Genomic DNA, 18,302 nt, shown 5'->3' on the forward strand with positions numbered 1-18,302 from the left:
AATTCGTGTACAGATTGTGGAATAAATCACAGTTTTTAGTGGAGCTGGGCAGAAATTTCGGGGGGCTACCTAAAATGGCCCAATGATGATGTAATCTGAAACATAAGCAAAGTTTAAAACGGTTTGAAATCTTTTATTACTGTGTAATTCTTTTATAACTTAACACACATGACAAAAATACATACATGTGACTTCTAAAACCTCACCATACAAACAACCTCATTTACATGACAGGTTTTGTCATATTTACTCACTGGACATTATAAAGATCATCACTTTTATTTTTGAAATATTAAATACATTTACATTTGCATGTATACTGAAACTCGGTCTAACAAACACGTTTAAAAAAAGTTTTGCACGTACAGAGCTAAAGCGGTGTATAGCTGCTAACTACACCTTAAACCAAAACAGTTTTCTGTCAAGTGTCTTCTTCTGTTACTTCTGCAGTAACACATGACACTACTGTATAGATCAGTGGTCTCCAACATGGTGCCCGCGGAGTTGCCCGCCAAAGCACAGTTTATTAATAGCCTCAATTTTAATATGTATTTATTACATATTTTTTATATTAGCTTGGCTTCTTTTATGTATGTTAACTTTTTAAACATATATAAAACATATCAACAAGTAAAAAAAAATTTTGTGGTAAAGGTACAATTATATCCAAAAAGTGGCCCTCCAGATTGTTTTACACATTGTAGCAGCTCTTGTTCACAAAAAGGTTGGAGACCCCTGATATAGATCATCTGACAGCAATGTTTAATAAAGCCGACATACACATGCACTCCTGCAGATATCATCTTAAAATAAAAACACATCATCACTAAGTGAACATCCTAATTTCAGTTTAAACCATCATTGATCATTTAAAAATCCTGAGGTGATGAGGAGGAACTGATATTAAAATGAACATTAGGTCACTTCTGATCCTTAGATAATAAATTTTTCCTTATTATTGTTTAATGACCATCAGCACGTTTGTTTTTATTGAAATGGTTTCCTTTGATTTTCATTAGATCTCAGTAACAAATCAATACAACTTGATGTAATTTGTATTTTTCATATTTGTGATTTAGTTATCGGTGACCGCAGGGGCGCTGCTAAGGATTTTGGGCCCCATGAAAATAATCTTGACAGGGCCCCCAACACAGCTTAGACTTTTTGTCATATTAATTTACATAAAATCATGCGCTTTTATGGTATTTTGACTACCAATGGGGTGATAAAATTTTACTCGAATTAAGTGTTTAAGAAAAAAGAAATCTTTTTTCACAATTCTTTTCTCACCCCATTGGCAGATCATTTTGCTTGTTTTAAGGACAATTTCACTTAAATTGTATATTAATTTGTCTTAAAACTAGACTCATTTACTAAGGTAATTTTGCTCATCAAGAAAAAGCATCTTAATTTAAGAATTTTTAGATATTTCTACTGAAAACAAGACAAAAATACTAAGTAAGAAAGTCATTTTTTGCAATGTTGAACGTTTAACTAAAACTGTGTATTGTTATTTTTTCAGCGTTTTCTTGACCTAACATGGGGAGAAAATGAGTTCCCTTATCATGCACTTTTAACACTATAACGGCCACCAGCAGTCATTTTAACCGCAACATTTAAACTTATGCATTGCAAAAAATGATTTTCAAGAAAAAAAATCTTAGCATTTTTTCTTGTTTTCAGTAAAAATATCTTAAAATTCTTAAATTAAGATGCTTTTTCTTGATGAGCAAAACGACCCAAGAAAATAAGTCTAGTTTTTAGAGCAAAAATATTACATTTAAGGGATTTTGTGCATAAAACAAGCAAAAAAAATCTTCCAATGGGGTAAACACATTTTTCTTGAATTTTTCTTGAATTTAGTGTTTAGGAAAAATGTTCAAGATTTTTTTTGCTTACCCCATTGGCAGATTTTTTTGCTTGTTTTATGCACAAAATCAATTAAATGTAATATTTTTGGTCTAAAAACTAGATTAATTTTCTTGGGTCGTTTTGCTCATCAAGAAAAAGCATCTTAATTTAAGAAATTTTTGATATTTTTTACTAAAAACAAGACAAAAATACTAAGAATTTTTTTCTTGAAAATATTTTTTTGCAGTGTGGTAATAATCTTTAACACTAGAACTGTTCGTGTTTCCTAAACAAATAAATTTTTTTAATACCAGGAAACAGCAAATAGAATAATTTAAAGTTAATAATTTTTACTATTAAATATTTTTAGCACCACAATTTTGGGGGCTTCTCTGGGCCCCCTCTTACTCGTGGGTCCCGAGAATCGTCATTGTTTACCCCCCCTTTACAGTGCCCCTGGGTGACCGGCAGGAAAGCGTCATCCTTCTGAAGGATTATCACAAATGTGACAAATAGCACTAAAGCTCAAATTAAATTCCCATTAACAGAGACGTCCTGGCCGATTTCCACTCAGAAACACCTTAGCTTCCCAAATACAAGAGCGTTTGAGTCACTGGAAAGCATTGAAAGACTGAATCACATTAAAAACACATTAAAGTTACCGGTGTGAAGACTGCTCATTATTCCTTCCTGTTTTTTTTGGCAGGGGTGATTTTGGTGTGCTAACAGCCGCTCATCAACACCCAAGGCACAAATAGAGTCAGCCAGCTGTGGCATCAGGTTAAATTCTGTTCTCACATCAGCTCCTCAAGTCTGGCTCAGATTGACAGTCTGTAAATAACACAAACACACACGCTGTACATCTAACATGAGTTACCAGACATGGTCAAGAGTTCCTTCAGAATATATGTAAAGATATTCATTGATTTTTAATGAAGAACCACTGTGGGGAGGTTAGTGAAAGTTCCAGTGTACTTACAGTAAAAGCTTAAGTTGATCTGACGTAAACAAGACTGTCAACGACATTTTCTGCAACCCATTTTACTTTCACGTGAGTGAAACAAGAATTTCACTTAGAGAACACATCTATTGAATAAATCACATCATGGACTGTTCTTCAATTTCTTTTGATTTTTTGGCCTCATATTAACTCTTTCCCAGCCATTGATGAGTTATCTTGTCAATTTAAGGTCCCGTTCTTTCTGTTTTTGAAGCTTTGATTGTGCACAATATAACATATGTTCACGTTAAGTAAAAAAACTGTTCTAGTGATGTCATTTAAAGCAGGAAGTAGAGGACTGTAGTCCAAACCGGCCATTCGCTGTAGACTTTGAAAGAGGAATTCTGTTAAAGAAAATATATCGCCTGGCAGTGAACTTTGACCTTTATCATTGTACAGAAATTATTTTTTTTATAGCAACATTACACACTAACTAAAGTTTGAAAAAAACGTGACCTTTAAGAGAAAACATTTTCCTGCCAATGACACTTTCCTGATGAGTTTTTACGGTAATCTGGATTTTCGCTATTATCCACTAGATGGCACTCTTACTCAATTTATAAAAAAAACTGAAGCAAAAACTAATTTAATTTATTGTAAACTCCGTGAATGTTTTGATAATTGTTCTGAATCTGATCTCTAACAAAATTCCTTTTGATCTTTTTGCTCAAAATTTGGTATTTTTGAAGAAACCTATATTTATTAAACCCATATTTAAGAGGTTTTAAAGAGAGAACAAATGAAGATAGGAAGCATTTTTCCTGTTTGTTTGTTGTTTGAAAGCATAGGGTCTGTTCTTTCATTTGATATATTTGCATGTTTATATATTTATAGAAACATTTTTTCCCTAGAAGACATTTTGTAAAACTTTGGTGAAAATCACAAAAAATGCTGGCGGACAACTTTTTAAAAAAAGGTTGGGGGGAATGGGTTAAATATGCCATCAGCTTTGACTAAAATGACATCCAGATCAAGATTACACTACGTCAGGGGTTTTCAACTACTCTGAAGGCCAGATTTTAAAAATGTAAATATGATCCGGGCCAAACCTTTTACTCCTATTTTAGCTTTTATATTTTTTTACTTTTACCTATTATATATATTATGTAAGGAATAATTGACGACGGCCATTGAATTATAAGAAAATAATGCACACCCAAGGTGGTCATTCGCGGAGTGCTGTTACACCGTGGGTGTGCATTATTTTCAAATAAGAGTCAATTATTCCGCTTATACCACGGTTACCACAAACATTGATCTGGTGCCTATTTTTAAGACATTTGACAAGTTAAGTGTGCGGTTATGGAAAAATAATCAACACCCATGGAACATTTCTCAACCAATCAGAATACAGCATTCAACAGACCTGTGGTATAATATATACTATAGGCTAACTTGTGTTGTTTTTGTACTTTTTATTATAGGGTCATATTAAAAAACATTGAAAAACAAAAAAGATGCACACATTGTTGTATCCAGTATTTTGCTTATTAATTACTGAAAACTCATATTTGGCCGTCATTTGTTTTGTACAATGGAAAGGCAGCTTTAAAGTAACCACGCTGATTTTAAATGAGACAAAGATGACCGGCGGGCCTCCACTTGATTAACCCAGCGGTATACACAACCTTAAGCATTGAATTATTACAGGTCTGTAAATGTAAAGCTTACAGATTTTAAACCGTCAGTCGCTGGACTTTTTAACAAACGATTCAAATGACATATTGAATTCAAAATAATGTGGAAGATATTTTGTGCATACAATTCTGAGTTGAACATATATTTTAACACTCAAAGATATAAATACATCATTGTAGTCTTGTTTCTTCTTTACAAGTGGAGGTCAAAGTGCAGCGTGACTTGAGAAATGCTTTACAACCCTAAAGTGAGTGATGTCACATGATCTACCCCTTTACTTTCTAAAGCCACTTCATTAAAAAAAACTATAAATTGTGTAACAAAATGTACTGACATTCATCCATTGTGACGTCTTAAATACCGTATAGTCTTCTTCTGGTGTGAAGTGTTCAGTTGTGTATTCTCTGTGGTCTTCATCCATCACCTGGTTTCTCCTGTTAATGAGCTTTTCCTTCACTTACAACCGACGGAGCTCAGGAGAAATACGCTGTACATAATTTGAGTTTTGTGCTGCTGCTGCGAACGTTCAGTTTCTCTGAATATCATCCAGAAATGCTTGTCATTACAAAAACCCACCTCTCCAATCTTAACTCCACAAAGAAATAAGGAAAAAATAAGAGATTCACTCGCTTGGGTTACACATATTTTTGAATGCAGTGCACCCCGATTGACTCGATGAAGACACGTCATCAGAAGAGCTGCGATAGAAACTCAGGAGCCCAGTTTAAAGCCGTCTGGACCACGGCCAGCGCGGTCGCCCCTAGTGTGGCAGAAAGACCCCACACTGCCATTTTAACCAACTGATTAGTGGTTGTTGGTTGGGTGTTCATGGGAAGGGCTAACTGGTTTTCATGGCGTTTCTGGAGCTGCTCACGCAGGACTGAGTCTGGACGCTGCATCAGCGTTGACCTCTGGAAGTCCTTGAAGGTCCTGATGGCGACGCTGTGGAGATGAAGAGAGAGGTTATATATGAAAATACCTGAATATAAATGCTCAAGTATTTAGTACAGACATGCTTTCAAATATACTAACGGAGTCAGGGCAAATGTCACAAAAAAATCACGTTCTCACTTAGTATTTTTGTCTTTTTTTAAGTACAAATAGCTTGATAAAAAAGGAGAGGTCCCGCACACTATCCACTTGCAAAAATAGAAAAGATTTATTACAACGTTTCAATCTTTCGATCTTCTTCAGGCATCAAAACATCTAGGATAGATGTTTTGATGCCTGAAGAAGATCGAAAGATCGAAACGTTGTAATAAATCTTTTCTATTTTTGCAAGTGGATAGTGTGCGGGACCTCTCCTTTTTTATCAGTCTATATTTGGACTTTCGAGTCCTTTTTTCCTACGCACCTATCGCACACAGGTGTGCGACGTTTATTTGATTGAAGTACAAATAGCTTAAAATTCTTAAATCAAGATGCATTTTCTTCATGAGCAAAATAAAAAGTCAAAAAGAAAAAATATCACATTTAAGTGAATTTGTGCATAAAACAAGCAACAACAACAACAAAATCTGCCAATGGGGTTAGAAAAAAAATCTTAATTCAAGGCAACTTTTCTTACCCCATTGACAGATGGTTTTGCTTTTTTAAATACAAATTCACTTAAATTTATGTTATTTGTCTTTATACTAGACTTATTTTCTTAGGTCATTTTGCTTAAATGCATCATGATTAAAGTATTTTTAGATATTTGTATTAAAAACAAGACAAAAACATGAAGTAAAAAGGCATTTTTGCAGTGTGCATGTGGTTATTTTTGTATTATTATTTTACTTTAAAACAACTTTAACAAGATTTTGCAGTAAAAGAGCCGTGATAATATACATTTTTAATGTAAATCATAAGGTAATTTATAAATTTTACTTCTAAGAAAAACATACTTCTTATTAACTCTTTCGCCGCCATTGACAAGATTTCTCGTCAATCAAGAGAAAACGCTTCTCTGCCAATGACGAGATTTTCCGTCTCTCCGCAATAGTGCTATTATCCACCAGGTGGCACCCTTCCGCAACTTTTTAAACCCGGAAGTATTGACCTATGGCAAGCGACTGCATGTCCGTAGCCGTTTCTCAAAATGCGTTCTTGTCTGTACTTGTGTTCTTGTGGACTTGTGAAAAGTCATCAGCCACGGCCCAAGTTCCAATTCAAAGTTCGCATCAAGCCCAAGTTCACATAAAATCCCCGAATGTGTTCTTGATCCGCCCATTTTATCGAGGATGCATCAGAGGAGACTTGTGTGGACTTATGAGAGCGAAGTTTCCCAGAATGCATTTTGTGTCAGGAGTTCATTCTTCCGAGTCTGAACTTGCAAGTTAAATTTATCAAGTTATGTACAAATATATTTGTAATGAGAACAGTTATTTAGCAAAGAAAACACTAGATTGCATTTGTAAAGCATTACATTACCTAATACAGTTTGAAAACATAAAACACAGGCATTATGCTTTTAAATCGTGCTTCCTTATATTCCTTTCGACCACTGAATCAACATCAACACCTCATTTCTAGTCATGTGTGTGAGTCCAATCACCTGTCGCGAAGACTCATTCCCGCAGAACTGGCAGAATTCGGCATGCGGACCATCTACACTCCACCTGTGAAACCATCCGCATTCTCCTACTGAAAATGAACTAGACACTTGCGACTGCACCATCCTGCCTGAAAGTGTTTTTCAAATATGCATTTAATATTTAATAATACTGTATAAATCATCACGTGAGCCGGATTGGACACCCCTGCTCGACAGTCTGGAGTCTCTATGGAGTTTCATTACAGTCTCTATAGCAGAACAGTAAACACGAAACGCAAATTTATTTCACTCATGATAATAAAACATCCAGAAACTCATTCAGTGTTTAATGAAAGAGTGCCAGATGAATCGTGGGTACTCGCTGACGGGCTCAAAGTCTTTACTGGTTCTTCTGGTTTTCCTTTTCTTTGATTCCCAGTGTTCTCCAGCTCTCATTAGGATCTGTGGCTAATGCGACACAGCTGAAAATAGCTGACGGGTAACAGCAGAGCAATTAACTTCTAAACTTTTCCTTTAGCAGCCGAAGGCCCGGGAGACGCAGGGTTTGCTCTGATGAAAGTCAATCTGACGCCAGGACGTGGGATCTGTCACTCAACTCCAGCCTTAACCTCTTACTACACATGTGCTGGATTACAGGCAGGCATTTTAAGGAATACTTCGCCAAAAATGTTATTTGATTTTGCATTTTCTCACCATTCTTCTGTATGACAGTGCATATGACACCTGTAAAGCTACATAAAGGAGAAAAACATTGATGTACATGAGCACTATGTATCCAGATCTTATCTTCATGATCATGGATAATTTTTCACAGATAATGCATCATTTCAATATTTTTCTTACACAAGATAGAGTATATTATGGCTTCAGAAGACTTAAAAATATAGCACACGTCATAATTGCTCGTTTTGCGACGTGTTTAAAGTCCCTGACACATTAACTGTGAATGTATTGCATGTAAATCTACCTTTGTGATCAAGATTTTATGTTGTTGGGATGAGGGATGAACTATTCCTTAAACTCTTTACATCTGCATGGAATCTTTCCTTTCATCTACACCAAAGATTTCTCGGCGATGGTTTCCTCTCTTGGAGGTGGCACATGATGTTTGATGGTTTCTCTTGTTCCTTCTGGTCTGTAAAACGCTTTCTAATTTTGCCGTTTCCACTCTTGAAAGGCAGCAGATTGTGTGACCTCTGTCACATCAGTCTTCTGTTTTTCCCCTCGCTCTCTTCCTCTGCCTCAATCTGTTCCTTTTGTGGTGAAGGAAACGCAGCAGATGATGGATGTGTTTACACTGGAGGAACATTTCTATGCTTGTACTCAGTCACTTAACTTTAGTCTTGCTGGAAATCCTCTTTTCTGTCCTATCGGTGTGTATGGACCACCTGCTTTCATGTGATGCCGATGAACCTGATCACCATTAGATCCCTGGGAGCCAGCTACTAGCTTTCAAGTGTGCATGCTTAAACCTCTCTCTCTCTCTCTTTCTCTCTCTTTCTCTCTCTTTCTCTCTCTCTCTCTCTCTCTCTCTCTCTCTCTCTCTGATAATATAATGGGTTAACACAGTTCAGTGAGATGGTCTAATTCAATGAGTCCTTTCTAACACACATGATGGTCCTATTATTAGACACTTGCTGCTCAGATGGTATGCCCAATTACCCATGAGTCCACACTGTGCTCTTGTGTATCCTACAGGCTTCTGTGAATCAGCTCTGATGTCCTGTTGTCCCGATGACCCGTAAGCGCCGGCTCTTTGTCATGTCACCCAGAGCTGCTCATTCAACTGTGGTAACACTCACTGTAGGACTTTGCTTACTCGATTTTATCTCTCTCACACACATACAAAGAAAAAATGGTCTGCAGGACTCTATTCTTGTGTAGCCAGCATTATAAACTATTGTCCAAAAACCTTTGACAAAAAGAGACAGTCAAAAAGCCAAGTGTGGTCGAAAACACAGATCACTGTTACTCATTTGTTAAAGAGTTCAGTTTAGCAACTAGTCAGACCATTAAACAAACAGAAACCGGAAGTAAAGTTCTGACCAGATGCGCAATCGCGTCACCACACGTGTGTCCGATGAAACGAAAACCATCCAATTTTTTTCAAATATGCCGCACTTTCGCCGCATACATTGCAGATTTCCATGCACAAAATATGCGGGGCATGCATGATTTCATAATCCCTGCGCATTTTTGTAGGAAAAGTCACATAGATCTTGAAAGTTAAAAAATGTTGCATTAACGTCACACAAGCGCAGCCATGTCCCCTGCTGCCATGGGAATATTATGAAGTGACGTGATTATGTTATATGAACATTATTGAAAAGATGAAAGTTCACACAGTTTTTGCAAGTTCTCGCTATTTCATCGCAAAAATATCCCGCCTATTCCATCGCTTTTTTTTTTTTGCCCGCAACAATCACAAAAAAATTCCGCATTTTTCTGGAAGGACTGGTTAATGCAATGTCCCCAGCATGCGCTGGTCATAGCAGCAAGCACATGGTGCGTTGATCATGCTGAATGTTTGACACTGTCAGAAAACTGTCGTAGGAAAATGTCGTCTTTGAACCTCTCTCAATGTATGACATAGGACCACCGATGAAGAGCCACAATCACAAAAATCTCGACAATGGTTTCACGATGGCAATCTTTCGTCTGGGAGAGCCAAAAATCATGCTGTGACTTCTAGCTCGAACCCACAGTGTACAGCGCGATCTAAAGGCGATCGACGAAAACGCATCTTAATACCAGGTATAAACAACCTCAAACATCAGTAACACCTGTGTTTCTCATTCCTTGTACTGGCTTACCCGAGTGTATCTAAAAACAATATGTACTGATAGGCAAACATAATATCTTTAAGACAGAGATGCACAGATACAACCTTTCTGTCCTAATACCGATATTTGATTTCTTACAGTAGAATGACATCTACTGATATCAATAGTTGTGCTTTTAACTTCTTATTCCAAATTATGGTGTAAACTGCAACTCTGTATGTAAAATAATCCCACAGCTTGAGTTCTGAAGTGTTTTTTTGATTGCCAGGATATAATCTGCCCTGATCATCGGCTGTTTTCTGATAGTGGGGAAAATGATTTTATCTGCTGATACAGATTATACGCAGATATAGGAGTTTCACGTATGCAAGTGGTGAAAACAAAAGAAAAAAGAAAATAACTGGCACAAATGATAAACACAATATGAGCCGGTGGTATAACAGCTGCATGTCTGAGCTACATCCTACAGCAGACTGCAAAAACAGAAAATGCAGATCAGAAGTGAATACCCTTACAACGTTTTGCATTATTATAATAAATCTGCACCTTTAAAGTCGCCATGAAACGGAAGTAGCGATTGCCTTATTTTCCCCATGGTGACGTATATCCGAATGAAACAGCTTTTGAGATGAAATAAGGCAGGTCTGGATTTGAATTTATCCATCGAGATCTGATTGGATCGTTTGAAGTTGGGTCGTGTTGCTAATTGCTAATCGCTGCGATCTTTTCCTGGACCCCCCCCCACCTGCCATACTTATGACCGGAAGTGAAGAGAGATCGTTTTAAGGAAGGGAGGAGATTTGCATTTTTGATTAAAGATTATGAGCACACACAAATTTTTTAAAAATAATGAAGCTCACAGATAAGTCATTTGTTAATAATACCACAATATTAAAAAATATATATACAGTTTTTCATTTCAATTTCATTGCGACTTTAACGTGAGATGCACGGTGAAATGCAACAGGCAACACTAAACAATAAGATCATTCTAGGTGATAATATAAATCCAGTGTGTTTATAAAACATCAGCCGAACGCAGGGCCAGTGTTTTAGCCTCCGGTCGTGTTCGGGGGGATTAATGAAGAACATTTGGGGGTCAGAACCGTTAGGGAGAGCGTGCCACTCCTCATTACTGCACTCCATAGGGTCAAACAGTACAATAGAGAGCAAGGTCACAGGTCACGCCCCTCCAGAGAGTCTGCTCATTTCACTGAAACACACACGCAGGACCACAGATGAGCCTGGGGGAGGGGTTATGCAAAACACGCAAGGGCTTTAATAACCCAGTGAGGCGGGGCCTGATTTGCATAAGACATGCAGATAGATAAAAATTAAATCATCATTCTGTTCGTCTCTACTCCATCACTTCTGCCTCTCTCTCTCTCTCTCTCCCTCACTTCTATCTCTATTTATTTCTCATTCCTGTCTTTCCATCTCATTTCTGTGTCTCTCTCTCTCAATCTCCGTAGTCGACGGCAGACCTTAAACGAGACAGATCTTCTCTCTGATGGCTTTTTCGGGGCTCAGGGACTTGAATTCAGTTCCCTCAGAATGCCAGAGGAATGCCTTCCCCCCCGCCGTTAAGAGATAAATCATTAAAGTGCCTTCACCTGCATCTGTGAATGTGATCTGCAGGCTGACAGCGAGCGTTTAAACACACAGACGGCTCTGGCTGAGCGTCCTTCACATCACAACAGGAGCTCAACTGAGGGGATATCATATCATACTCAATAACTCCACCTGCTGGACACAACATGAAACAAACACCTCGCAGGACCCAACATGTGACTGTTGCATAGATCTGAAAAAAGTCTTTGGCCGGCCAAAACCAGCGCTGTTGTTTTAGCAAAGTTTCAATGATATTCATTTTTTACTCTCTTTGTTAAGATACAAATAATATGTACACAAAAACATGTTTTTAGAATTAAATGGCTTCTTTAGGTTAAAGTCAGTATTTAGTGTTAATCTCTCTTAACACATCTTGAACTCTTTTGAGGAAACTGAAGTCTTTGGATTAGGATTAGAAAATAGTATTGTATTTCATTTTGGTTTTAAGGGATAGTTCACACAAAAATGAACATTTTGTCATCATTTGTTCACCCTCGTGTTGTTACAAACCTGCTGAACACACCTGCTTACGTTTGTAAGCAAGCAGATCTGGGGCACCATTGACTTCCAAAGTAGAACAAAATAATAACATGGAACTGAATGGTGCCCCAGATCTGCTTGGTTACAAACATTATTCAAAATATCTTTATTTGTGTGGAAATTTATACAGGTTTGGACAAACTTGAGAGTGAGTTAATGATGACAGTATTTTCATTTTTCATAAACTGTCCCTTAGGAGAGCCTGCGTGTTCCCGCTATTGATATTGTCTATTTTTAGACAAGTCATCCCTCCAAGGTCAGAAAATACAGAAATCCGTATTAATACGGAAAAACCACATCTCTGAAAACAATACGTTTAAAGCGCACGACTTTCAACCCTCAACATGGCAGGAACATGTATGAAGTGAAATGTATCAGTTTATAAAATTAATTTGACTAGGGGGTTAACAAACAAGCAGAAATGATGAAGACACATCAGCCTATATATATTTATAGATAAACTCACATGTTGTGTGACTGCAAAGCTACAGATTGAGCCAGCAGAGAAGGCGGGCAGCTCATGAACAGACTCTGAGCTCGACCAATCAGATCCTCGTACGGCAGATCCTGAGGCATTCGTGAAAGCAGCTGATGAACGCTGGGCATATCACAATCACAGTTCTTCACCTCCTCCTGTCTGTACAACACAATCTGAACAAAGAGAGAAAGACAAACACAGAGAGACCTGTGAGCAGGGGAGTATGCCAGTCCACTTGATACATACTTGAAAATCTGTCGCAATCTGATTGGCTGGAGTTACGTAGTTTCCAGAAGTCATAGCAGTCCACGGGGACACAAAACTGAATCTAAGAAAAGTATATTTCAATGTGCACAATGTTTGTTTTGTAAATGAGAAATTATTACAACATCTTTAGACAAACATACACTTAATAGGGATGTTTCAATACTTTTACTTGTTGTGTATGTGTGTGCATGCATACTTAGCAAGCACGCTAGATTTACATCTAACATATGTAAGATATAAAGGTAAACTGTATTTTTCTAGAAATAGATGAATAATAAAAGTTGTGTGGTAATTATAAATAAGGTAATAATAGATCATTTCAATCTAAAGGCAAATCCTAGGGTTGTAAATAGACATGTAAAACTGTCTCGGGATCATTTTTGCACTTAATAAAGCCACAAACCTTCTGTGTAGATATCAGAGAATAATTTAACAGATTATTAAAATGCATTCTTTGGCACCTTTAAGCTCATAATAAAGCACTGATCACAGATCAGTTCACTACACAACAGCAGGATTAGAATCAGTATCTGCATCCCAGCAGAGGTCAAATAACAGCGCTCCATTTCTAAACCTCACTTCAACCCTGTGCTGTTCAGATCGAAGCTGGGTCACGTCCACCTCGACTGAGTATCCGCATATCTCCAACCTAAGAGGATGAACTACATCCCTTTATCCTGACATCAAACGGCCCACGGTCCCTTTGGTTTCCGTGTTGTGTCTGAGCTCGTGGAGACAGAAGAAAGAGGGGCGTTTAAAAGATTCGGCACAAACACATGCAGCCCTCTATAGAAACCTCTGGTGAATTCATTAGAGTTTGGTTAATTAACTCATTCCCAATACAACAAAGTGCCCTGGATTCTCACATTAGACGAGGGGGAAAATGCAAAAAAATCTTCTCTTCTCTTTGAAACAAGTTGTTTTTGTTGTTGCTGTTGATGAATTAGCCATCACGTATCGCCTAAATAAGTGAATTAACAAATACAGAAGCAAACATAGTAAACAGTGTCTGGATTTCAAATGCTTGTGTATATTCTTACGGGCTATATGACTCAATCGTGTGGAGGAATAGTTTCTATTCAATCATATAGATTCAACCTTTTTCAGACCAAAGTCAAGGATGCATTAATGGACAGAGAGGAGGAGCAGGGAATGTTGAAACATTATTTGGAGGACTCCCAGTAATAACACGGATTTAAAGGGTCCCAACCCGGACCCCCTGTTGAAGACTAAAATAAATAACTGCTTTCTCCTTTACATCTGATATGCTTTAGCAAATGAAAATACTTCATTAAACTATACACCTTTCCCTGTTTTTTTACATTAACACACTGTAAATAAGGGCTGTAAAACGATTAATCGCGAATAATCGTTTCCAGAATAAAAGTTTTTACATTATATATGTGTGGGTATTTTGTATAATAATTATGTATAAATAAATACACACAGATGAAGACATTTTTAAGAATTTAAATGTGTATATACATTTTAATATTTATATATAATTTCTATATTTTTTTCCTTAAAATTATACGTGCATGTGTGTGTATTTATTTATACATAATTATTATACACAGCACACAAACATATAGGATGTTAACAAAAACTTTTATACTGCAAACAATCAATCACAATTAATCGTTATGCAGCCCTACTGTAAATGTAGAATTTTTTGTCAAATCAACATATATACTTAAAAATAAGTTAAACAACTTCAACTAGTTTTTATAAGTTATGTTAATTATTCACAGGTCAAAACTTAAAATAGTTTGTTGAATTGACTTGCAAAACAAAGTTGTTTTTTACCATTTTTTACAGTGCATTTAAAGGTGCTGTGGAATGTAAAACTGTTCTGACTGCCGAGTTAGCGCTATATGCTAGTTAATGCTATATGCTAGCGTTTAGGCTGAAGTTCTACTATTGACGTTAAAGCAACACTATGTAGTTTCCATGTAAAAATGACTTACAGCTCCCCCATGAGGTTGAAAAGCGCAACAGTGCCTGGTATCAGACACTCTTTTGCAGGCAGGTGGAGGGGCGGGGCTCTGTTTCCTACCCTCCACCGCCACTTTCAGAGTGTGCTTGTAGCAGCTAGGAGGCTGCTCGGGTTGCAGCAACAGTACAATTTGTCCAGTTAAAAGTTGTTATATCGCTGAAATAATTTTAGAGACATTATTTAAAGGTAAAAAAACTACATAGTATTGCTTTAAAGTTACGTTTTGCAGGTCCATACTGAAAAAATCACAAACTTCCCACTCAGAAACGTCCATTAACAATCTCCAAACAATTGATTATTCCTCAAAATCTGATACAGACTCAAACATAAGATCTGTTTACACACACACACAGAGCTACTGAAGGAGAAACAGCCAATCAGAGCAGAACTCAACATTATTATTCATGACCCTTCAAATAAGGTAATAATAGACCATTTCATTATAAAGGCAAATCCTAGGGTTGTAAATGGACATGTAATGTAACAACGTAACATATTATTTCAAAGAATTCTTTGGTTCTTTTAATTAAAAATATATACATTAATCCATATAAAAATTCTTTACTGTTTTATCGTACATTTGCAGCAAAAATCATAGTAAGAAATAAATTCTGAATATTGCATCATTATTGGCTTTTTGTACTCATGTTTTTAATTTAAATCATCTTTGTTTCTAATCATATAGTATGTATATGAATTTGTTAATGCAAGTAGGGATGCTCCGATCAGGGTTTTTGCAGGCCGATACCGATCACCGATTTGTTGTCTTCGTGATCGGCCGATACCAATGCCGATACCAATTTTTCAAGCTGATATGCAAGCTTTTTGATGACTGTTACTGTTAACATTTTTTTCTAGATAAAGTAATAACACAGATGTTGCCTTTGTTGTATTACTTGCAGTAATTAGGTTTATTATTGTTTTAATAGAGAATCAAAAAATTAGCACAACAAATATTTCTTCTGCAAAGAGAAATTTAATATGCCTTTAAAAAGTCTTATGTCTGTTAAAAGTGATAAAAATAAAACATTTCACAGTCTAAACTGTATGAATTAAACATACACGCATTCGAATGAAGTATAACAGTTCTTTAGTGAAGAGCAGAAAGTGATTTTATTGAGAGATGAATTAGGATACTGTAGCTTTAAGACGTGAGAGAGATCACTCTGCTCACGTGCACTGATGACTGAGGCTTCTGTGTGTCCATGCGCCGGATGTACGCGGACGAGAGCAGCTGTGAGGAAAATGAAAGTTTAAACGCTCAAACTTTAAAACGCATGCAAATAATAAACTTTTGGCATGAGGATGCAATTATCCGCGATAGATGTGTGTTGTATACGCTGTTTAATGGGGATGTGAAGACGCGTCGCGCTGTTGATCAGATCGCGTCCTCATAGAAAATACGCTTATCTTTGCAAACGCAAAGAGAGAAATGCAAATCTGCATGTCACACACGAGCGATGGGTTATAAAAATGCTCGCATTGCGTAAAAATGGTCTCTAGCTGCAGCCGCATTCAGGAGCCCTATGTTGACAAAGGTAAACAGAAAGATCGGTTTAGGAGATCGGCAAATTTAGCGAGGACCGATCGAGTCATTTAATGACGTTATCGGCCGATACCGATCGGTGGCCGATCTATCGGAGCATCCCTAAATGCAAGTGTAAATATTCTTGTTCATATGAAAAGAGCGCTGTTATACTTAGGATACTTGGCAAGCGTCAATCTTGGATGCATACTTTTGTTTGAAAGAGTCACTGTTACGGCACATAATAAACACACATAACACTGAATATCATCCAGCAGACACTTGGTTTAATATTTTCTGACCTAACAGCAATGATTCCTCTCCACTCGCTTGCATAGAAAATGCAGCCTGGCCTCGATGTCTCTGAACACAGAAAACCACTGGAAAAAAGAAAAGATTCATCTTACCACAGCAGCAAAGTAGACAGCCATGAGCGGGTGAGAGGCCAGGAAGAAATCATAGAGCCGGAGAATGTGCCGGAAATCTGACAGAACGTAGCCGTACCATGTGATCAGCCAGCTCAGGGCAAAGATAGTGCCAACCTCGGCCCTGTAACACAGAAAATGTCTAATTATCAGTAATAAACAACGTGTAACAGATTATTGTATATCTGTAACAACATATGTTAATAACCTAATTATACTTCACCCATTTTAGTTTACATATCGGTCAGACTTAGACTCTAATGCTGTTTTAATGATAATTTCAGTGATTGCCCGTTCACTCTTTAAAGAACACAAATTATGCTCAATTTTAAAAGAAAGTGTCTGTGAAGTTTCGTCTTAAAATAATTATAGCATGTCCAAAATGCACCTATTTGGGGGGAGCGCTGTTTCCATTTGTGTACTTTTAAATGAGTTACAGATTTCCCCTAAAAAACTGATCGGATTCCTGTGAATAGTATCTCTAGCTGCATTAATGCTGCAATGTGCAAATAAACCAATTTAGAAAAGCTTCTGGGTAAAATTAACCAGTCAGTCAGTGACTGTGGGCGGGGCATTATCGGTGTGATGTCACATTAACAAGAAAATCAAAACAGCATGCCTAATGAGACTGCTTAGGTTAATGGGGATTAAAAAATGAGAGGGTGTTTTTTATTGTATGGTTGTTGTGTTCACACACCGCCAACACACATTTATGTCCAAGCACCTTATAAAAGTGGATATGTGCCCACTTAATGAATCCTAATGAAACACACAGTCCCACATCACAAATCCTGTTTTACTAGAAAACACATCACAGTACAGCAGTGCTGCAAATGATGTTTCATGTTTACTTGAAGGGCTTTAAAACAGTCTCAATGGTAACATGATGTTAAAAAAGTAGTTTGACCTATAAACTGGCACGGCAGGGCTTCCTATAAAACGTGATATCACTACAACTTGGCAGAGCTTCAACAAACCCTCATTCAGCACATGAAAAACACATGAAGGGATGTTTGACACGTTCATTCATTACGACACTTAAATTTCATACGAGCAGTTTAACAGCTGAAGGGCCTTTTTTCCATCTTGTAAATGCGTTGCATGGTTTCCGCTGTCATGACTAGAAGATGTGAAAAGGAAATAAAAAAGCCCAAAGCTCCACCCCATTATATGGACAGACATTATGCTGTGAATTCCTACTTAGAAAAATGTCACAGGACATCAAAATAAAGCTCTATGATGATTTGTACCGTTGCCTGTGTGCATGATATCAAATATGAGGATATAACAAAATACAACAGAGCATAAACCAAACTCACTAATAAAATCACATGAGAAGTTCAAAACAGTTCTGTTGAGATCATCCAAAACTTTATCAGTAGACAGTTAATGCATCTCTGTCTGGAGAAACTGATGCAAGTCTATGTAAACCAACACAAAACATCATGTCGTTTTTAAACCGAAGCGTTTTGCCACAAGCTTTTTATAAAGTTCTGCTTTTTATTAACTTGTTTGGAGAAGTCAGAGAGTGAAAGCAACAGCCCGAGCGAGCAACACCATTAAACCTGTGAGACCGACGAGACGCTCGCATGCAATATTTACAAAGAACCTCTTATTCTCTACATTTTAAATGACCTGTCATTAAAAATAAC

The 18,302-nt window shown here is 37.1% G+C and overlaps 1 protein-coding gene across 4 annotated transcripts in view; it reads right to left on the reverse strand.

Annotated features, from left to right (window-relative positions):
• Positions 1-1,991: 1,991 nt before the first annotated feature.
• Positions 1,992-18,302, reverse strand: part of LOC135774260 (TBC1 domain family member 20) — a 28,354-nt gene continuing 12,043 nt past the window's right edge. For 3 of the 4 annotated variants that reach the window (XM_065284247.1, XM_065284231.1, XM_065284227.1), the window contains 3 exons: positions 16,633-16,774; positions 12,426-12,610; positions 4,362-5,431 (listed from right to left, as the gene is read on the reverse strand). In XM_065284247.1, coding sequence (XP_065140319.1) covers positions 5,179-5,431; positions 12,426-12,610; positions 16,633-16,774 — 580 coding nt within the window. In that variant the 3' untranslated portion in view covers positions 4,362-5,178. Of the gene's footprint in view, positions 2,683-4,361; positions 5,432-12,425; positions 12,611-16,632; positions 16,775-18,302 lie in introns of those variants that run through there. The other variant, XM_065284240.1, reaches the window with a different exon arrangement.

Source organism: Paramisgurnus dabryanus, chromosome 19 (assembly GCF_030506205.2).
Source record: "Paramisgurnus dabryanus chromosome 19, PD_genome_1.1, whole genome shotgun sequence".
NCBI lineage: Eukaryota > Metazoa > Chordata > Actinopteri > Cypriniformes > Cobitidae > Paramisgurnus > Paramisgurnus dabryanus.